Source organism: Diabrotica virgifera, chromosome 7 (assembly GCF_917563875.1).
Source record: "Diabrotica virgifera virgifera chromosome 7, PGI_DIABVI_V3a".
Taxonomy (NCBI): Eukaryota; Metazoa; Arthropoda; class Insecta; order Coleoptera; family Chrysomelidae; genus Diabrotica; species Diabrotica virgifera.
This window is the reverse complement of record NC_065449.1, coordinates 93,780,172-93,804,022: the sequence shown is the minus strand read 5'-3', so window position 1 is coordinate 93,804,022 and position 23,851 is coordinate 93,780,172. Positions and strand designations below refer to the sequence as shown.

Genomic DNA, 23,851 nt, shown 5'->3' with positions numbered 1-23,851 from the left:
TATTATTAAATTTGTAATAACCAGATTATTGCCAATTTTGAGCACGTTTCGTCGTACAGTTACAAAACTAATATTATATCTCTCGGCTGCTCCACATAGAGAATAATTTTCCTCTAATACCAACTTTGTGGCATCAGCGTGGCATCAGCCATTACATTTGCAGGCTTTTGCGCTTTAGGTAATAACTTATAATATTACGGTACACACTGAAACGCGTATCGCTGTGTACCACATAACAATGTTTCAGTGTGTGCCAATAATCCGATCACACAATAAAATTTAAAACTTTGCTATTCGATTCGTTATCTTACAAATTGTGTTTTAGGTTATATTATTAGATAGGTAAAAGGCCATTTTAATAGTAAGAATAATAATGCTTGAAATCGGCTGTTAATAAATAGAAAAATACATGTCAAATACTGTTATTAAGTTACTACATAACTTTACAAAACATAAAATCCAATTATTATTCGCAAAACTTATTCCAAGCACGCGAACGCTCACAACATTCGACTCTATTGGGCAAGTGTAGATTTCACAAATGCGGTTTACAAGAGTGCCAAATTTAAAAATAAATTTAGGTGTTTCACTGTGAACCATGTATTACTGTGTACAACTTTCCCCAACTCTTTATTAACGTTTCGACTATCAAATTACAACTGCTTCCGATATCATAAGTGGAATCGTTAATGAAGTATTTCGTCTATTATGAGATTGTATAATATATACGACTAAATCAGGGCTGCTTGATAATGACAAGGTTTAAAACGTTATAAGTCTTTCGATTAACGATCTCCAAGCATCTTCTTATTTGCCTCGATCTCTCAAATCTTGGTCTACTCCGCCTCTTCAACTTTGTCGAAGTCTTCTACATTTTATTTTCCACGTGATTTCCATTCTTTAATTTGTATGGTAAATCTTGTATCGGCAATTCATTGATCCTTATAATATAATACACATGATATAGGACAAATATTATTTGTCATCCATCCTAGACAAATAATATCATCCTTTGATGCTTGTAGCATTTTTATATTTTTTTAATTAAATATTACGTTTTATCCATTATCTAGTACAAAGTTTCTTTGTGGTCCCGTTACCATTCTCATTGGTAACGAGGAGACCCTTTGTTTTGGGAAAACATTTTCCTGATTTCAACCTGTCATTTTTCTTGAAATTGTGTGGTCTGTGCTTCTGTGAGATTACTCTTAAGAGGAAAGGAACATTTTGACGCCTGTCAAAATTTTCAATAGATTTTAAATGTTAATAATTTTTTTCGAATCCTGAGAAAACTAATAAGTATTTTTAAAAAATTTAAACGCAGAATGAAAGACTACTTTATTACCGAGGGCCGAAAGTCTCTTAGAATAAATAAAAAGTTTTTTTTGAACGATATATTTGAAATTAAAAATCACACTACATTTTCTCTTAGTTTTTCACCCCTGTAACTTATTAAAATAAACATTATAGAAGTTTTCAGGGACTTTCGGCCCTCGGTAAGAACGTAATCTTTCATTCTGCGTTAAAATTTTTCAAAAATACTTATTAGTTTTCTCAGGATTCGAAAAAAATGAATCCCCATTAAATACCATTGCAGCCGAAAATACGTACCCATCCCCTTAAAGAAAAATTTTACAAATCCTGAAATTTGAAACAAGGTCTTCTTGATCTAAGGAAGAATACTGTTGAATTTGAACGCAATTCGCTGTATGCAAGTACTTGGGCAACTTTCTTATATATTTCTTAAATAATTCATATTGTTAATTGAAATTGTCAAATTGACGTATATTTCATACCTACTGTCATTGAAGAAAATGGGATTTCGCAAATGATGTGTTATAAATTGTAAAAATTATATGTTCCTCCACAATATTGATATGATATGCAATTATTAAAGCGAATTTAATTAATGGTATTTTGCTTGGAGTACAATGTTTATCTTTTAATAAAATAACCTCAATCTTACTTTTTCTTCTTATTTTTTGGGCTATGGCCTTGACAATTATCCAGTAACAAGGACTAACATAATTTGCCAATATAATTAAAAGTGCTAAAAATGTTGCTGAGCTATGAAACCAGGTGTCGCTCTTCCGAATTTGCACGGTCCCAATAGGTGAACGGTAGCCAAAGTTACAGATATCTCCGAATAGAGAGAACGGAACATAGAGGTAGAATACTGACAAGAGATTGGAAGAAGGTTTTCGATCAGGTCACGGAACCATCTGCCATCAGCATCTGCAGTGCCTTAAAACTCTAGTCGCTATCGAATATAAGATCCCTGGTTCTTTTTTTGTTGACGTCCTCAAATCATTTGATACAGTGGAAACACAGTCGCTATCTTAAAAGCATTATCGGAATGCAGAATAGACCACAGGTCTTCTACTTCTTTAAGTTCCATCTTCTATCGAAGGTTGGAAATCATCATGGCAATGCGGACCCTGTTGACTGCCGCTCTAAACAGCTCTGCACTACTGCATTCGAACCATTTCCTTAAGTTCTTAAGCCAGGATGTTCTTCGTCTTCCCACATTTCGCTTTCCTCGGATTTTGCCTTGCATTATAAGTTGTAATAATGAGTATTTTTGCCCTCTCATCTCATGTCCCAAGTACTCAAGTTTTCGTCTTTTGATAGTTAGTATTATTTCCGGTTTATTTCCGATCCTTCTAGTTACTTCTACGTTTGACATTCTTTGAATCCATGATATTCGTAGCATTCTTCTGTAACACCAAAATTCAAAGCCGGCCAACTTATTCAGATGGACTTGTTTTAATGTCCACGCTTCCAGAGAAGAAGAGTAGAGAACACGTAACACCGAAGCATCCTTACGCGTAGTACTAACCTTATATCCCGACAACAAAGAAACTTTTTAAGTTTAATGAATGAATGAAAATATAAATGAAAATAATGAATTTTTAAATATATAAAAGATTTATCTATGGACAGGGGAGGGGCAGTGGACGTAGAAAAAGAGGTGACGGAACTTCGACTAAGACTGGGAGAACTAACGGAAACGGTCAAAAACGTTTGTAATCTGCCGTAATTTGGTTTGAGGAATTTAGTTTCAATGCGGTTTCAGTAACATTTTAGATGTTAGTAATCATTTAGCCACAATTAAAAAAAACGCAAAAAAGCAGTACCGGAACGGCGTTACGGTGGGTTCCGGCTCCACTACACCTCTGCTCTGCAGGTTAGAAACAGTTCGCGCTTGTTCCGCTATCGAGTCGTTCGATCCTCCGCTGTATCCGTTTATTTTCAGATTAAGTATTACGTGGTATTACTGTATCTGGTTAGGTATTCATGACGCAAGGTTAATGACGTATACGCGCTTTATATATTAGGAACTGAGATAAAATGTATATCAATTTTAGCTATTTAATGTAGATAATGTAGAAAAAGAAGAGTTATTTTTATTCCGTAATTGATCACCGTATTTAATCTTATACAATCTATTTTCTAGACTTCAAGTGTGATAACAAGCGTGATCCCAGCTTTTTGTCTACTCTTTAGTAATAAAAATGATGGTGAAGAATGTAAAAAAGATAAATCTAAGGTCAAATAATTATTAATAATCTTAATTTGAAATAAAACAAAATTTTAATGATATTGCTCGTGTTAAGCTGTTACGTATTAACTTCCTATGCTAATTTAAAAAGTTTAATCAGTTATAATTTTACCACGTACTTTAGGGTTATCGTCTTTAACGATTTTAAGTTTTTTGCCCTCCTTGACCCCATTTCAATGCTGAATCGGCGAAATCGTTATAGATGGGCCCCTCTTAAATTCCTTTTAGCATTTTACACACACACACGTTTAAGTACACGTTTTAGGGCAATATTCTACGAACATTTAGACGCCACATTTATTTAGGTAGTGTTAAATAATTATTGGTTGCGCTGAAATGAATTTTAACGATAAAAAAATATTTTTTAATTTAAATTTGAATTATAAATAGGTATTTATCATGGACAAAAATATCGAATATTTTAAAAATATCATGTGAAATGAAATTTTTTATGATGAAATCCTTAGCCCTCCCTGTGTCTTAGAAATGGAATTTATTTTCCGAATCACCGAATGCGATGCTTTTAAGTGCCATATATATTTTTGATGGGATTTATATCTGATTTGAGCTATATGGTAGCCAATATAATTTTTTAAATTGAATCTCATCAATGTAAATATTCACTATTATAGCGATGTGAGGACGTGTGTTTTTTGTGCATTAGCACGAATCTATCATATCCAATATGGCTTCTTTAAGTGCCGTCTCCCAATCGGAGGTTGGATATCATCATTACTATCTTTACTCTATCTACCGCTGCTCTGAAGAATTCTATAGAACTCTATTTAAACCAGTCCCTTAAATTCTTCAACCATGACGCACACTTTTTCCTATACTCTTTCCTCCTCTCCTATGTATCATCAGCTTTAGCATTTCATATCTTCTTCTTCTTCTTAAGGTGCCGAGACCGCTTGTCGATCGTTGGATCTCATGTTGCATATTAACAATCATTGTTTTGATCATTTTGAACAATCATTGATGATCTGATCTAGATCGAAAACGTTTTGCGAATCCTTTTGGATGACTTTTAATGGTTTTTAATAAACTTTTTTTTATACCAATGTACAAACGAAGTTTTTACTTCTTTATGATTTTTCAATTATGGTATACAGCCAGATACTGGGATTTTCCCTTCGATTTTTTTTAATCATTGTTTTATTTACAGCCGCACGAAATAGTTCAGTGCTAGCCCAAGAAGCAATTGGACGTAATATTACGTCTAACGTTGGATTAAATGCCCCAACGTTAATACGCGACGTTGCGACGACGGTCAGAAAACCGCTATTTGCACCTAAGTGAGGAATAGAAATACGGGTTGCCTCGACGTCCCCCTCACGACTTCTCAGCTCGAGATATTTTATCGTCAAATTACGTTAGTTTTTAGGACTTTGGTCTTGTAAAGTAATAGTATAAAATTCTCTACCACAGAAGTACGGCCGACACACTTCATTTTTACCAAATAGGTTAATAATCTTGGAGGATATTAAATCATCAGAAACTAAGATGCATGACGGCCTGTTGATACTTATTTAAGTAGGTTCCTACTCTATTCAGAATATACCCTAAGTGACTTGTATAATTATTTTATTAATCATCTGCCTCATTGCATAATGCGGTCGAAAATTTTCAAACGCAAGGAAGTGTACTGTTTAACTAGATATAAAAATTGCTAAAAACTGAAAGCGCCTCAGAAATTTACAGGTTAAATCGAACAAAACGGTAAAAATAGAAATAACCATCGTAATTAAAAAAACATATTATTATATCTAGACCCATACAAAATTATCCTTGATTTATATATAAACAAAATTCGTTAATTAAAATCAAATATTCGTTAAAATCTAGCAAAAACAATTGCCAAACATTATGTTTCAAAAAGAGCTGAACCATGGAGATCTTTCATTAATGGCGGATTTGACTCGCGACCTAAATTGCACTACATTTTAACTGATTTGGACAAGGACACCCCCTGCCGACCTTTAGTATAACCTATTTTTACCTTGCACACCTCGAATTTACCTATTGGTATACCTAATACGTCCTAAAGTAAACGCAAACAACCTGGTCTTGACGACAGACTTCCGACGACCGGTCGTCTTCGTGAACACGCCTTAATCTGGTGGAGAAAACACCCGACGTCTCCTGAACGTTGGGTTCGATACTAATAAATACTCTGTAATCCCCGACGTTGAGCAGTCGTTAAATGTCTTCCAGTAAATTACATTGTAGTATAGAGGTTATACCCGACGTCAGCTTAACGTTAAACCTTAACCTAATAATTAACGTTGGTATTCTCAACGTTGGATTGTCGTTGTCGTCTTCCCGAAAAATACGTCTACCATACTCGATAAAACACCAACGTCCTCTGAACGTTGGCATCTATCCTAAAAAAATACGTTGTAATTCCCGACGTTGAGTAGTCGTTGATGTATGCCACTTAATTGCACTTATACTACAGATTAGTGATGTAACGAATATTCGTATTCGCATTCGCGAATATCCGCATCTTTTTGCATATTCGCATTCGCGTTCGCATTCGCAAAATTTGTGCGAATGTTTTGCGAATATGAATATCAGAGAAAAAATAATTTGAAAATAACGTTAGATTAATAAAATCAAAATCTATTCTCTTTCTCATCTTTTTTTATTAAAAAAAGGTAACTTAACCTCGTATAATCAGATTATCAGCATTCACGTTGTTTTATTATTTGGTATAATGTAATAAAGCTTAAGATTCAGATTGATTAAGGGCCAGTTGTTCAATCAATGGTTAACTCATGGATTAAGTAAACCATGATTAAATTTAATTCAAAGATTATTTCTAATTAAGTTGTTCAATGCAGGTTAACTTTCGGATTTATTAAACCCAAATACTAAAGCAGTGACAATGTTGCCAGTTATTAATTAACGGCTTGGAACAAATTTTATCATGAAAATTGTACCGAAAAATGTGTTCTGTGGTATAAACGATGGTGTTCATGACTTTTGATGCAGTGACGTCCCCATGTCAGTGATTATTTTCGTGTTTTAAATTTACATTTTAAAAAATGGAATAAAAATAATAAAAGAAAGAGAACTACGAGCTTTACGGCTGATGAAGAAATAATATTAATATTTTTTGTTAAAAAATATACCTACAGTTGAGTCCGCGAGTCTTTACCCGTGCGTCATTAATACCTGGCGAGATAAATCACATACTTTTTATTTAGCATCATTCTCTTCCACGCATAAAATTAATGACAAACCAGCTGCCGCCTGTTATTAAGTAAAGACACATGTTATTTTTATGAACGATTTAGACTCAGTGCATTAAAAAGAGATAGTTACAAAGAAAGACGATTGGGGATGTCTTCACATATTTTAAGTACAATTTCTGACGTTTTGGTTTGTTTACTTTTGTGGCTGTCAGTTTGTTGAATTTTTTGCTGTTATTTTGTCGAGTTTTTGCATTTTGAAGGTTTTTATAGTATACAAACAGTTGTTTTCACAACTAATTTTATATTGGAGTTAGAAATTTTGTAATAAGTTTATGATATTTTACGATAAATTTTGACAACGTACAAATCTAACCTCATTGTTGACACAGTTGAATGCTTGTGTTTAAGGTTACGCCAAAGTGAATAAAATAACAAAAAGAAAATATGTTGTCAAATTTTTTTATAAAATGTTTATTTATTTATTAATCAATGATAATAAAATAATTTATTAAGCTACTTCAAATGTAGCTGTAATTATGCACCAAAATTTTAAAGCAAAACTTAAATTTGACATTCTATTTATTTGATAACGTCATATTTTATACTATTGGCTCCGTGCGTCTCCCCTCTACGTACAGTCACGTGATACGCTGTCAGATTTTGTAAGGACGTTTTAACATTGAGTCTTATGGGATTATTTTGTTAAACTTGAATATTTTATTTTGTAGTGATAATAACCGAATACAATTGTTAGAATTCATTAGTTATTAATTTATACTGTAATTTATAGTGCAACAAAATATTTTCTTTTTCGTTAATAAATATTTATTGACATAAACTGCGATAGTGAGGTTATGCATACAAAATCAAACTGATAATCAATATTGGAAAGTGAAGAATTTATAGTGCGTTTTTATTTTCTGTTTATATTAATACATAATATCACTAGCGTGACACGGCATTTTTTTAAATGTCTCATTTAAACATACACAAAGCGTCCTTATAAAATTTCAAAAAACCGCCACCATGAGCAGGTCGGTCGATTTTGCTTTGACACTTTGTTAACGCTCGGAGCGAATAACCCATGATCGGAATAATATCCACGTGCCGTTGCGTTTAGTAAATTTCCGACTTATTTCGTATGCTTTAAATGATGACGCACGGGTAAAGACTCGCGGACTCAACTGTAAACATATTCTCGAGAATAAGAACGTGATGCAGTTACAAATTACGAGAAAATGAAAATCTGGGAAAAAATAGCCCAATAGGCCAAACTAGTTTGTCCTGAAATCTGGTTTGGCCGGTAATTTTAAATATTTTTAATTAACTATTATAAATAGTTTACCTATTTGTAGGTTGAGCTATCCTGTCTCTTATATGATCAACAATCATAAAAACTGTTTCCTTTGGTACACGAAATCTATTCAAAAACTCATTATCTGACCACTTATGAAAATGGTTTTCTTTTACTCGAAAAACAGGATTTTTTCGTAGAGGAAAAAATTATATTAACAACAGCTAAAATCTCTTCGTCTTCTGTGATATCTCCATCTTCAAAATCAAAGCCACCATTATTAGCAATAGCCATAATTATTAGACACTAAATTATAATAGATTATTTTATATCTTATCTACGATTTAAAAGTAGCAATAACACAATATATTATAGTGCAATAACTATGGTTGTTTTAATCTGGAATTTTCTTGACAATATTTAATTTAAAACCAGAAAATAAGGTTACAAATCTCTAGTTGAACACTGTTAATCCTACGTTTTTGGGCGATTAAGATAATCTCTGGTTAACGGATGGTTAAGTGTTAAACTTGCATTGAACAACGCACTATTACGTTTAATTGAAGATTATTTTTAATCTGAAGATAATCTCCAATTGAACAATCGGGCCTTACACTAAATATCAATTAACCTCTTATCTCATTATAAATTTAGAAAACATTTCAAAAATAGAAACAAATTAAAAAAACTGAACGTTCGCATTCGCATCCGCATTCGCGAATGTCGTTATTAGATATTCGCATTCGTATTCGCGAATGTTCAAAAAACGACATTCGTTACATCACTACTACAGATAGGTTAAGACCGACGTCAGCTTAACGTCAAACCTTATCCTAATAATTGACGTCGTTATTCCCGATGTCGGTTGGTCATCAGATTATATTACTTATTAGCAGCAACGTTGGTCCATAGGAAAAACAGACATTGTCCTTGGTTAAGGCTTATTGTGAACCAATTTTGTCCTTAAATTTAAAGTCCCGTTAGGACAAAATTGGTTGCAGGTCGTAAAATTGCTACTTGGGAGTTTTCCCAAACCATTGGCGTAGGTTTTTAAGTCAAAAAGTTGTACGGCGGCCCACAATTCTTTTTGCATGACAAGGTGAAATATGTCATATTTTTCTGGGTGACGCATTATATGACCAAAGTATTCCAATTTACGCCTTTTAGTCGTGTTCACTACTTCACAACTTTTATTCAAACGTTACAAAACCCTTTCGTTTGTGACTCTTTCTACCCAACTGATCTTCAGAATACGGCGGTAGATCCACATCTTAAATGCTTCTAGTGTTTTTAAAAGCGATTCTGTCAGGGTCCATGCTTCAACCCCGTAAAGTAGTACTGGGAATATATAATATCGGACCATTCTTATGTTTACCAGTTTTAGCATTTCATATCGCTGTCCCCTTATTACGTGTCCCAGATATTGTAACTTTCTTATTTTTATTGTGTTGTATTGTTTCGTATTCTTTGCCCATTTCTCGCAATACTACCGTGTTCGTTTTCCTGGGTGTCCATGCTATTCTAAGCATCCTTCTGTAACACCATATTTCAAATGATTTATCTGTTCTTGTTTCAATGTTCAGCTTTCAAGCCCATATTGTAGTATCGAGAACACTTGCATCTAAAAGCTCTTACTCTCAGTTCTAATCTAAGGTCTTTGTTGCAGAGAATTGTTTTCATTTTTACAAACGCATTTTTCTTGCTATTTCTATCCTGGTTCTTATTTCTGTTGTTTGATCATTATTATCTGAAATCTAGGTTCCTAGGTATTGTATTTATCCAACTCTTTCTGTCAGTACACACTTGCCAAATGTATGCTTGTTTGTATATTATGTGTTTGTATATTATTTATTTTTTTAGTTATTATCATATAATTATTGTTGTTTTGATTTGAGTTGTTTACCATAATCACTGCGTCATCTGCATATTTATCTTATGTTGTTAATAGATCTTGCGTTAATTATTATTCCTTCACTTTGAGATAGTAATGCTTCCTCAAAAATGGCTTCACTATATACATTAAATAGTCATGGAGGCATAATTCATCACTGCCTAACACCTCTCCTGATTTCAATTTCTGGACTGGGTTCCTTATCTATTACAATTTCTGCTCTTTGATTCCAGTAAAAATTTGATATTATTCGTAAGTCCTTTTTGTCTATGTTTTTGTCTTTAGCTTTTTAGGCAAATGCTTTTTGAAAATCAATATAACAAACATGCACACCCACATTTATATCTATGCATCTTTGAGCTCTCACATTAAAAGCAAATAATGCCTCGCTGGTTCCTAGTCCGTTTCTGAACCCAAACTGACTATAATCTATTCCTTCTTCTAGTTTTTTATTTATACGAACATTTATTATTTTCAAGAATAATTTGAGAACATGAGTTATGAATGATTTTGTTCTGTATTAAACATTTGGTGGAATGAAGCATTCGACATTAGAGAAACTTATACAATAAAATAAGAATGATATAGTAGATGACTAGCTACCAAAGAGTCAGACCATAAATAACTCAAAAACTACAAGTTTTTACAAAAAATTTATTATTACCAAAATTAAAGCTAATAAAAAATCAAATAAATTTCTTACTTAAAAAACCTTTTAGTATTAATTTAAAGTGAGTTATAGATAATGAATGTATATTTTTTTCGCAGAGTACTCAAATCAAATTATTCATGCTTAAATAACGGGAACACGATTTATTTTATAACACATACTAAACACTTGTCAAAGTACTTAGAAATACCTATCAAATGAGCTTCGGAAGAAGTTTATAGCATTAAAATTTATGCTCCAAAATTTTTTTCAAAAAATTTTTATTGTTTTAGAATAACTCTTTACTTTTTTTTTAATATAAAGCGTTAAATGGCGCCGGTTACATTGTTCTCGCAGTAAAATGTAAGATTTAAATGTTTTTATCTCGGTTATTTTTTATCCTACAAAAATATTAAAAAAAGTAAAATTTTTGCTAATAAAAAGCTCAATTACTCAAAGGTAATTGCAAGAGCTATAACATCGTATTAAATTGAATCTTCTAAATTCCTCATTTTTTAAAGAGAAAAGGCAAAAGGACCCCTTGTACATGGTTCTGGCAGTAAAATTTAGGCTTTAAACTTTTCTATCTCGGTTATTTTTTATCATACAAAAATAAAAATAAAAAACAGTAAAAGCTTTGCTAAAGAGAAATCTAAAATTTCATTCTGCATCATTTCTTACGTGTGTCGAGTATTTCTGGAGTTATGTATCAAAAAAAATAAAATTTACGAAAATTTGAAAAATTCTGTTTTTTTTTTCAAAAATATGCATTCTAAACTAGAGAAAATTTTTAAGGTCATTACTTATGCTAAAATAAAGAAACTCGTATAGGGATTACTATAAATTTTAGTTTTTGTGGAATTGGGGTATGTTTTATTTTTTACTTTTTCCTAAACAATCGAAAGGGTTATCTTATTTTCATCAAAACTTGCTTAATTTTGATGTTATCAACTTCCTGAGTACTTTGACAAGTGTTTATTAAGTAAGTATATGTTATAAAATGCACCGTTTTCCCGTTATTTAAACTTGAATATTGCGATATGAGTAATGAGTATTCTCCGAAAATAAATATACATTTAATTAACTATCACTTAACTTTAAATTAATACTAAAAGATTTTTCAAGTAAGAATTTTATTTGATTTTTTAGTACCTTTAATTTTGGTATTAATCACTTTTTTGTAAAAGCTTATTTTTACAATGAATTTTTTTCACGAAAAATTAAAATATTAATTTGATCTGTAATAACTCAAAAATTATTGCTTTATTTTTATAACTTTATATAACAACTTTAAATAACAACTTAGAATTTGTGCCTCTATCGATTTATGGTGTTATTTTTAACAAAATAATTTTCACCCCCCGAGAAGAGATGACATCCACCCCCATAGTAAAAGCGGACGTTGTCACCATGTCACTTTTGTTTCTTGAGGTCTAAGTACTCACCAATTTTTATGAAATTCGATGGAGGTTCAACGAAATGAAGGTGAAAACCTTCGGTGACTGCACTGTGACGGGTAGCTCTTTAAAGACGACAGACTCAGTAAAACACAGGTTAAAAACAAAGTAAATATAAGATATTTATACAGGGTGTTTCATTAATAATTGTCCATATAGTAACTGGAGAAACCTTAGCACAAAATACGAAGATTTAACCTAAAACACTTAATAAAATGTGCTTCCTTACTGAGTAACAGGGTGTTTTATCTAAAAATTTAAAGATTATTTTTGTTCAGCATTTTAAAACTATTCGACGTATCCTTTTCATACTTGGCAAAAAGTGCGAATACCATACACCCTACTAAATTATGATAAACAAACGTTTCTAGCTACTACCAGATGCGTACGACTGGGGATAGTGAATTGTTGACCCTTCTCAAATTCTACGCCACTCTAGGAAATACTATTTTAGTGCCATTTTTAGATTCTCCAATACTTTCTACTTAAATAATATACTCTTCATTGGTAACGATAAAGTCATTAGTTTTCGAGATATTTGAAGTTAAATATGAAACGGCACAGTTATTTTGATTAATTTATGATATGATTCATATGATTAAAATTTAAAAATTATTTGTACCCAGTACTTTAAAACTATTTGGCGTATCCTTATCATACTTGGCAGAAGGTGTAGGTACTGTACACCCTACTAAATTAAGATAAATAAATGTTTCTAGCTACTACCAGAGGCGTACGACAGGGGATAGTGGCTGGTTGACCCTTCCCAAATTCTATGCCACTGACGAAATTGCTATTTTAGTGTAATTTTTTAATTTTTCGATACTTTTATGTAAATAATATACTCTTCATTCATAACGATAAAATGATTAATTTTCGAGATATTTGAAATTAAAAATGACGCGACACAATAGGTACATTAATCAAAATAACCGTGTCGTTTCATTTTTAACTTCAAAGATCTCTGAAACTAATGATTTTATGTTACGAATAAAGAATATATTATTTTCATAGAAAGTATTGGAGAATCCAAAAATTGGACTAAAATAGCAATTCCGCCAGTGGCGTAGAATTTGGAAAGAGTCAACCATTCACTTTCCCCCGTCGTACGCCTCTGGTAATAGACAGAAAGGTTTGTTTAACATAATTTAGTCCCTTGTACAGTACCTATACTTCCTGCCAAGTATGAAAATGATACGTCGAATAGTTTTAAAATGCCGATAAAAAGTAATTTTTAAATTTTTAGATAAAACACCCTGTAACTCAGTAAGGAACCACATTTTATTTAAGTGTTTTAGGTTAAATCTTCGTATTTTGTGCTAAGGTTTCTCCAGTTACTATATGGACAATTATTAATGAAACACCCTGTATACAGTTCACAATAAATAAAATAAAATATAATTCTATTGTCCCGTTGCAGAGAAGTCCCCCTGGATAGATGTCTGCAAAAGAAAAATAAAATTAATAACAAAATGAAATATACTTACACCTCACTCCAATGTAAGGTACAAACTGTCACGTAATCAAAATATTGACAATTATACGGGAGCCGTATGATTTTTATCGTAAGCACGTTCACTCCACGGTGCACCTCGAGTTCAATTACGAGTATGCGAATCACTTCAATACGGTGCACCTCGCTACTCAGGTCGGCCTGCCTGCTCACTCTGCTTGGCTGGTCTTGGAGTCCAGAGCTGTCGCTACAAGACTCAAGAATCTCCGCTCGGTGGCCTCCTTAAGTACGCTCTCTGCCTGGGCTGTTTTGGAGAAGTGGAAATGAGTGGGGTCTCGTGTTGCGCGAACGGTGAAACTCCCACGGTTCGAACTGTCGACGTGCTACTCGCGGCGTATCATTATAGCACTATACCTTTAACATTGAAAAGGCCAAAAATTTCCTAATAATTGTTTTTTGTTTTAGTTGTCTCCAACAAAGGACACATCGAAAGAGCTACTTTTCCTCAACCAACTGGCCGATTGGCAAAGACGAGACGTTCAGCAATGCAGTATTAAGAACTACGATCTCGTGTACGCGTTCTTCTGTCGTTTTCCAAGCTGAGGGTGTCCGGGCGAGCTGTGCGAGTGCACAGCTAACCGTAACCTTTCCCACCTCCTTTCTTCCAATCCTTTACCTTCCAGAATTTTCCCTCAACATTTCTTTTCCACTCTACCTATCCCTCGTAAATCATCTCACAATCAGATTCCTCATCTTTTACTTCATTCATTTCTATTACACTTTAACAACAACTTTGCCGTAGACGATATAGAGAAGAATTTGCCTAAATCTGTTGTACCGAGCTTCCTTTTCTACTACGGCTACTCTGTGATGGCTTGCGCACTTTTAATGAAGTTCGGACTTTTAAAATCGAAGAACGTCAACCCCAACAACCATGACTGTAACACGCAGCCAGCTTACAATACTTTGTTTGGACCTTTTTCATTCTTTTTTCTTTATTTCACCCTGTTCGCGCCAGTTTTCAAGTTCACAGATTTTGAGTCGCCACTTGTTCTTTTTTCTTGGTGGCGCAATAAAATATCGTGAGAACTACTGAAAAAACTTCCACAGTAGGTAGTGCATTAGAGGGCTTGTCTTTTCATCTATGAGGGTGTTAAGAATTCTTGATGCATTATAATCTTTGTCCTGATTGCCCTACCTCCTTGGAAGTTTTAGCACTGGTTTATTTCCGATTATGAAGTAGATGGATTTTCTTTTTGTAAAGAGCCTTTGAATGAACAACTCCAAAATTTTTCCCCAAAAATATCAGGGTTGATGTAGGTCCATTCGGTGTAAAAATAAGCTCTAGATGTTGAGTAGGTAAAACTTTTTCGATAAAACACTAGAGGCTTATTTTATTTTATTACTAAATTACAAGAAGATTTATTAAGACTTTATCTAATGGAAATTGGACAGATTTTATTGAGCATGTAGTAATTAATATACAATAGTTTTAAGATTAGAATTATAAATATTTGCTTTAATTTTTAAACATATATATTTAGAGATCGAATAATAGAGAGATATCGAAACCGTCGTTTGGTAATAAAAGATCCTTTATTTTGACACTTTTGACATATAAGCATGGTTATTTATGTCAAAATAAAGGATCTTTTATTAAAGGACGATGTTAAATAGGGTTTCGATATCTCTCTAATTAATTTATTTTTGAACCAAACATGACAAATACTGAAAATCATAAGATGCTTTATTTAAAAAATAATATTAAGCACATTATCCACTTTTAGATATGTTTTCTACCATTTATATAATATGTCTTCCCAACAAATAAATTAAAAGCAAATCTCTCTTAGGGCGTAGGCGCAAAATCTTGGCTCCAGTGCTTTTTAAATGCATTCATTTTTTTTCGAATACTGAGAAAACTAATAAAAATTTTTACGCAGAATGAGATATTAGGTACATTATTTTCAAAGGCCGAAAGTCACTTAGGATAAACAAAATGTTTCTTTTGAATGAGATATTTGAAATTAAAAATCATAATAAATTTCCTCTTTTTTTTTCACCACTGCTTATTAAAATAAACATTATATAAGTTTTCAGAGACTTTCGGCCCTCGGTAACGTAATCTTTCATTCTGCGTTTAAAATTTGCAAAAATATTTATCAGTTTTCTCAGGATTCGAAAAAAAAAGAATGCATTTAAAAAGCATTTGAGCCGAAATTTTGCATCTACTCCCTTAAGTCAATAGGTAAATACTGATTACCTCAAACTTGACTACAGAAAGTTAAGACCGGTGTTTAAAAATACTTAATAATTTTCCTAAACTCACCGCAGTTAAAATAAAACATATTCGGCTCATATTATTGAGGTACATAATGATTTCCTTTGCTTGTATTCCTATACGGGGTTAGCTCTTCTGATTACATTTATTAAACTGTTTCTATCTTAGTCATACCCATATAGACTACTAGTCTTCTCTAGGCGTCTCCAACCATATCTTCATTGGTTTAACAGGAACCTTTGCAGGAACGGAACAAGTAGGCAACATTCAGCACCGTACATCATAATTAAAATTTCAGTACCGTTCTTATAAAACTTATCATTTAGTTTTTTCGTCATATAAATACCACCGCTACTTCCCGTTTTAACGATGCTGTTTCACCTCGAAAAAAAAAAATAGATTTTGCGGTGGACATCCGAACTTATCATTGGATAAGTTTTTACATGGTAAACAAAAAATTCAAAAAGATTTTATTAGCTTATATGTTTATTGAGATAACTCTGTCGAGTTTTTTAGTTATAACGATTTTTGACTTTTTGGTATCACTCGGAAATCAAAACAACGAATTTTTTGCACAAAAAAGGGCGAAAATCAACATATTTATTATTGTTAAATAAAAAATAAGCATAAAACAGAAAATATATACAAAATTCCAGGTGGGTCGGTCAAGTAGTTTTTGAGTTACAATGTCTACAGCCTTTGAAAAAAGCAGTTTTGAGGAAAAAGCGTTTAAAGTATTGTCAACTTTTATTTTCAATTTCTGTTATTTTCAGTTTGTCTGTCAAATCGTAAAATGATGCACGCCGGAATATCTTTTTGAATCGCGGAGTAATTTACAAAAGAAAATGAGAACAGCTGTTGACCGTTGTTCATTACGTTCAAGCGTGCTGACGGGAACCTGCTGCAAAGCTAGTCGAAGATAGGGATATTCAACACTATTTCCCTACCTTCGACTCGCTTTGCAGCATCTTCGCGCCAGTGCGCTTGAGCGTAGTGAGAAACGGTCAACAGCTGTTCTCATTTTCTTTTGTAAATTACTCCGCGATTCAAGAACATATTCCGGTGTGCATCATTTTACGATTTGACAGACAAAAAAAAGTGAAAATAAAATAAAAGTTGACAATACTTTAAAAGCATTTTTCTCAAAACTGCTTTTTTCAAAGCCTGTAGGCATTGTAACTCAAAAACTACTTGACCAACTCACCTGGAGTTTTGTACATATTTTCTTTAGACATTCCTTGAGGAAACACTGTCGAGATATTTTTTTATTTTATGCTTATATTTTGTTTAACAATATGTTGATTTTCACCCTTTTTTCTGTAAAAAATTTCGTTGTTTTGACTTGAGTGATAGTGATACCTACTAAAAAGTCAAAGATCATTAAAACTAAAAGAAACTTGACAGCGTTACCTCGAGAAACTCATAAGCTAATAAAATCTTTTTGAATTTTTTGTCTACCATGATCCAATGATAAATTCTGATGTCCACCGCAAAATTCATTGCTTTTTGGGGTGTCTTTAAAAATTTGTCACCGTTGGCTTATTTTTCAATATTTCTTGATTTTTTTTTGAATATTTTTTTAATTATACTTAGTATGCGTATTTAATTTAAAAATAAAATTATTCTCTTATACTTTAAAAAAAAATCACAAAAAAATGTTGATTTCAACCCCTACGGCCCCCCCTTAAGGATAGCTATGACACGATTCTGATAGGCAACCCATGCTGGTCGTGTTTGTCTATGTATGAAATTTAATAAAAAAAATGTTTTATCCGGCAAGCATTCGGATCCCGTACTATAAGTCTGCAAATTGGGTCTCAGATGACATCCTCATTACTCAGAACTCTAGGACTCGAATTTGATCATTATGACCAAGTTTCTCAAGCTTGGAAACAAAGAGAAGTGACACGGTGCCAAATTTAGAGAATGCGGTGGATGGGGCAGCAGTTCGTAGCGCAAATCAACCAATCTGACGGTCCAAAACGGCTCCATTTTGTTTTTGCTGCAATTTGGCGTCGAATCGACTCGATAATTGGACAGTCGATGTAGATCACACCTTATGAATTCCGGAAAATTGTGACCATCACCTTTCCGACCGATACGAAAGTCTTCGCCTGCTTCAGAGGATGTTCGCCAGGTGGAGTCCACTGTTTTTATTGTTCCTTGGTCTCTGGTACGTACTAGTGCGTCCATGTTTCGTCACAAAATAACGCAGAAACTCATTCGAATTGTGCTTAACCAACGTCAAACACAGTTTTGAAGTGGTCTCACTGTTGTGCTTGTTGTCCGAAGTGAGAAAACGCGGCGCCCATCACGCAGATACCCAAAATGTCATGCAGGATATGACCCACGCAATCTGTAAATATGCCTACTGTCTCAGCTATCTTACACTGAGAAAATAATTAAATTTACGTTGAAAATTTCCGCAAAACTGTTTCAAGCTGAATAATATTGTAACTCAAATTCACGCTGCTGTGGCGAATACAAAATATGAATAACATCTGACGAGGCTGAACTTGAAAGTGTGCGAGTACATTTTTCTATATCAATTGTAAGGAATCCCTTGTTAGCTTTGCTTGTTTAGCGTGTATAGGTAGCTTTTTTTACAATAACTCTTCTTCGTAATCCAGGCGATGCACATTTATCTCTGGAACTTGGTCATACGACCTTTGTTAGTCATAAGACCCTCTCTTTCCATTAAACTCCAACAAATCCTGTGGTACTCAACGAAAGCTAACATTTCCTCATTGGTAGTTTTAGGATCTCTTCTGGTTTAATCCTCAGTTGGCCGGTACATTTCTGCCTCGTATCTCTTAACACATTGCACTGGCATAGTAGGATGTGTATGGCAGTCTTTTCTTTCATTTCGAATTTTTTACAACACGGTTCATTCACTTTACTTATTTTGTATAGGTGTTTTCTTAAAAGACGGATTTTTTATTCCAATCACCACTTCAGGGACCGGTTTAATCTCCCATCTATGGAAATTCATTAAATTATCCGAGCATTTTTATCAATATTCTTGATTATTTACGTATTCTGGATTTACCCTTGAGTGGATCTCTATTTCTTTTGATGATTCCTTATCAGTCACTTCTAAACCTAGTTTCTTGCATATTTTTGGTAATACGTTACAGTAACTCAATAAGAAATAAAAGTCATAGAATGTTTCACTCTTAACTTTCTATGTGTCTGAAAAAAATCCAATGTTAATTTTGAAGGATGTACCATGTATAATGCTTTAGTACAGTCGAATATCGATCAATCATTTTAACCTATACTAAATTTACAATCAAGATGCAGTAGAAATAAACAAACCATTGAAATGTATATACATTGTAAATTATGATTCGGCAGTGCTCCTAGTAGCATTTAACGTGTCTTGGTTTGTTTATTTCTACTGCATCTTGAATGTAAATTTAGTATAATAACAAAATAAAAATATAACGATATGTATAACGTTATATCCAATATAATCTAACCTTTGCTCAAATTCACGTTTAAATTTTATTCTCCCTGTTTTGGTCCCTGATGTCAGCATTGGTAATGTTGTTCCATTTTTATCTTTGCCAATACGTCACGATTCATTTAAAAAAAATTAAATCAAAACATAAAGTGAAACGTACGCGGATGTGTATAGTATATAGTATACAGTATACAAAATGTATGTACACGTCGACGTTCGTTTCACTTTATGTTTTGACTTAAATTGTTTGAAAATGAGTCGTGACGCATGGGAAAAGTTGAATGGAAGAACTATATATTGGTCCCCTTTATTGTACCTTATAGTGTTAGGGAAAACAAAAGAAAACATATCAATTATTATAAAACTATATTATAATGATTTTCCTATTATCCAACTCCTATTTCGTTTTAAAAATTTATGTTCAGTTGGTATTTTTTTGAACCATTTAGATGTGGCATTTTTCGTTGACTCTTAAAGAATAATACCTCGCAGTGCAAGTAAAATCTTTAAATAAATCATTGAAAACTTTCATAGGCCCCATACGCCTGCGATCAAATTACGCAAATTTACAATGCACAGTAAACTGTTACTAAAACTGGTCTCCCATACACTAGGCATTTTTACGCAATCACACGTCAAGCAACACATACTGTAACAATTGTTTGTAAAACCGTTTCTGTTGAGCAAATTTGTTCACAGGTGTAAAACATTGATAGCATCCAACTGTTATTTAAAGTGGTCACCCATACATTATGCATTTTTACGCATTCACACGTCAAGCAACACAATAAACTGTAACATTTGTTTGTAAAACAGTTTCTGTTGAGCAAATTTGTTCACAGACGTGAAACATTGAAAACTTTCATAACATCAACAACTGTTGCTTAAAGTGGTCACCCATACATTATGCATTTTTACGCAATCACACGTCAAGCAACCCAATAAACTGTAACACTTGTTTGTAAAATATATTCTGTTGCGCAAATTTGTTCACAGGTACAAAACATTGAAAACATTCATAGCATCAACAACTGTTGCTTAAAGTGGTCACCCATACATTATGCATTTTTACACAATCACACGTCAAGCAACACAATAAACTGTAACAATTGTTTGTAAAACAGTTTCTGTTGAACAAATTTGTTCACAGATGTAAAACATTGAAAACTTTCATAACATCAACAACTGTTGCTTAAAGCGGTCACTCATACATTATGCATTTTTAAGCAATCACACGTCAAGCAACACAATAAACTGTAACACTTGTTTGTAAAACAGTTTCTGTTGCGCAAATTTGTTCACAGGTGTAAAACATTGAAACCATTCATAGCATCAACAACTGTTGCTTAAACTGATCACCCATATACTAAGCATGTTTACGCAATCACACGTCAAGCAATACATACTGTAACAATTGTTTGTAAAACCGTTTCTGTTGCGCAAATTTGTTTACAGGTGTAAACCATTGAAAACATTGATAGCATCAACATCTACTGCTTAAATGGGTCACCCATACATTGCGCAAATTTGTTTACAGGTGTAAACCATTGAAAACATTGATAGCATCAACAACTGCTGCTTAAATTGGTCACCCATACATTGCGCAAATTTGTTTACAGGTGTAAACCATTGAAAATATTGATAGCATCAACAACTGCTGCTTAAATTGGTCACCCATCCATTATGCATTTTTACGCAATCACACGTCAAGCAACACAATAAACTGGAACAATTGTTTGTAAAACAGTTTCTGTTGAGCTTTGTTCACAGATGTAAAACATTGAAAACTTTCATAACATCAACAACTGTTGCTTAAAGTGGTCACCAATACATTATGCATTTTTACGCAATCACACGTCAAGCAACACATTAAATTGTAACAATTGTTTGTAAAACAGTTTCTGTTGAGCAAATTTGTTCACAGGTGTAAAACATTGAAAACATTCATAGCATCAACAACTGTTGCTTAACTTGTCAGCCATACACCATACACTACGCATTTTTACGCAATCACACGTCAAGCAACACAACTGTAACAATTATTTATAAAACAGTTTCTATTGCGCAAATTTGTTCACAGGTGTAAAACATGCGATCAAATTGCGCAAATTTACATTGCACAACAAATGGTTACTTAAATTGGTCACACGTACGCTACGCATTTTTACGCGATCAAACGTCAAGCAACTAAATAAATTAACAATTATTATTTGTAAAGTAGCTGCTGTTGCGCAAATGTGTTCACAGGTATGAAGGGCCCATTATTAATAAACTGTTTCGCTGTCAGCGGCATAAAAAATGCACCCTCTGTTTCGTTTCATTTGGTTAAATGAAGAATCTATTTTCTTCTGTGTTATATCGTTGATTGATGTATTGGGGGTTTATTAATATTTCAATCAACGGTTATATCCATAAGAGACAACGAAAATTGTTATATATTTCCCCAACCCACTTTTATTTTAATAATATGTAACAATGCATATCATTTTACTGAATTTACTTAAAATATACGCCAGTAAAATTTGTCTTGTTTTCGATTTTAGATAGTTAATTTTTAATTAGCGAATTTAAATAATTGTGAAACTTGAATCAAAATAAGTAGAAAAAAATAGTTGTTCAGAAGTATCTATATATTTACAAAATGTTGATGTTACTGATTATCTGAAAGAATAAATATAACTTTAGTAGACAGAAATGTTTCATTTTAGTTGGCCTACCCTTTCATATTAACAAAAAAGAATTACTAAAACTAGCAAGAAAAAACCGGAAGTGGCAAAATGTCAAAAGACAAAAGATTAAAGGAGTATTAATTTTTATACGGAAACTTTTAAAAGCTATAAAAAATCTTGGGAACCAATAAATTAAAGAATTATGAATGGAGGAGACTACGAAGGTAGGATCACACAGGAAGCGGATAAGACGCCAGGAAGTAGTGCAAAAGGATCATCATCATCAGTAGCTCGACAACCCTTTTTGGGTCCTGGCTTGTTCTAGGATTTTCCGCCATTCTGTTCTGTTACTTGCTTTGTTCTTCCAGTGGGTAATCTCAGTGTTTTCAGATCTTGTTCCACTTGTTCCATGTATCTAAGTTTGGGTCTTCCCTTTGACCTTCTCCCTACTGGTGTTTGCTTCATTAAATGTTTTGGTGTTTCGGTCTCCAACATTCGTTCAACATGGCCCATCCAGTGCAGACGTCCGATCTTTATGGATGTTATGACGTCGGGTTCGTTGTATGCTGCTTATAGTTCAAAATTATATCTTATGCGCCATACGTCATTTTCTTTCACCCCCTTTTATATTATGAGTCTAATGATTTTTCGTTCAAACGTACCTAATAAGTTCTCATCGCTTTTCGACAGTGTCCATGTCTCTGATCCATATATAAGGACCGATTTTATCAGGATTTTGTATATTTTGCATTTGGTTTTTCTCGTGATGTTAGATCTTAGATGTTTAATGAGTCCATTATATGCTATAATATTAGCAATATGTATTCTTCTCTTAACTTCAAAAGAGTGCAAAATAATATCGGGATCAAATATGAAAAGCTAATAAAAAATCATCCCGAGTTGGAAATGGTAACAGATGCAATACAACCTAAGTATAAGTTCGAGCACCTGTGTACTGTTCTAATTCCAGGAAGGGACGAATGGGAGTCGAATAAAATGAATCTCCTAATGGCAGATCAATGCTGGTATACAGACGGCTTTCACACCGTTAAAGAAGTTGAAGCTGGAGTATACGGAGGGAAACCAAGACTAAGCCTTAGTGATAGCCTAGGTAATCAGTCCACTATCTTCCAAGTAGAAATTTATGCTGTAAAGATGTGCCTGCAGGGACAGGTCTATAAAAATTCTATCGGATATTTAAACGACATTCGAAATCAGAGGCACTGTAATCGAATTGCCCAAAGTTTGTTTAAAACTGTCTTCAGAATCTGATTCAGATCGGAAAAAAAACGTTTTTTGCATGCAATAAAACATCTAAAAAATAATAAATCTCCAGGAAGTGATGGTATACCGGCGCAACTTAAATGTGGAGTTGCTATTCTGACTACTCAAATATAAGGCGTGTAGAAGACAAGGGATACAAGTGCATTTTAGTAGTTTTGAGAAAATCAAGTTTAAAGTTTAACACCTTTCCTAAATTATACCGCTTTATGTTTTTCAAAATAGTTGGTCATTGGCTGGTCTTGGTAACTTCAAAAACTTTTATGTAATAGTACAATTATATCAGATTTAAAAAAACTTAGCATTTTATAAGATAGTTTAGAATAAAGAACAGCACTTATACCCACTGTCTTCCAACTAAATACTTGTACAGTACTCTGTACTTGTATCTTTATTATTCTAAATACAATTTGATCAATAAAACAAATAATTTTTGTAAAAACAAAATAAAAATTAGCATAAAAATGCAAAAAGTAGGAAACAACACTAGAAGTAAACTTAACTATACCTAATAGTTATAGACTATTAATATCTATCATAGACAGACATATTAATAGTCATCTTCGCTATCGAAGCAGTTGTCGGGATCTTCCTAAATATTATCCAGAGTGCCTTGATATGTGATTTGTTGTCCTTCCCGTTGTTGGTAAG

General features: G+C 33.0%; 1 protein-coding gene across 6 annotated transcripts in view; it reads left to right on the top strand.

Annotated features, from left to right (window-relative positions):
* Positions 1-21,945, top strand: part of LOC114327504 (S-adenosylmethionine decarboxylase proenzyme) — a 175,092-nt gene extending 153,147 nt beyond the window's left edge. For 2 of the 6 annotated variants that reach the window (XM_028276143.2, XM_028276144.2), the window contains one exon: positions 13,969-21,945. In XM_028276143.2, the coding sequence (XP_028131944.1) occupies positions 13,969-14,106 (138 nt within the window). In that variant the 3' untranslated portion in view covers positions 14,107-21,945. The remainder of the gene's footprint in view (positions 1-13,968) is intronic. The other 4 variants (XR_007699315.1, XR_007699313.1, XR_007699314.1 and 1 more) reach the window with 4 other exon arrangements.
* The last annotated feature ends 1,906 nt before the right edge of the window (positions 21,946-23,851 follow it).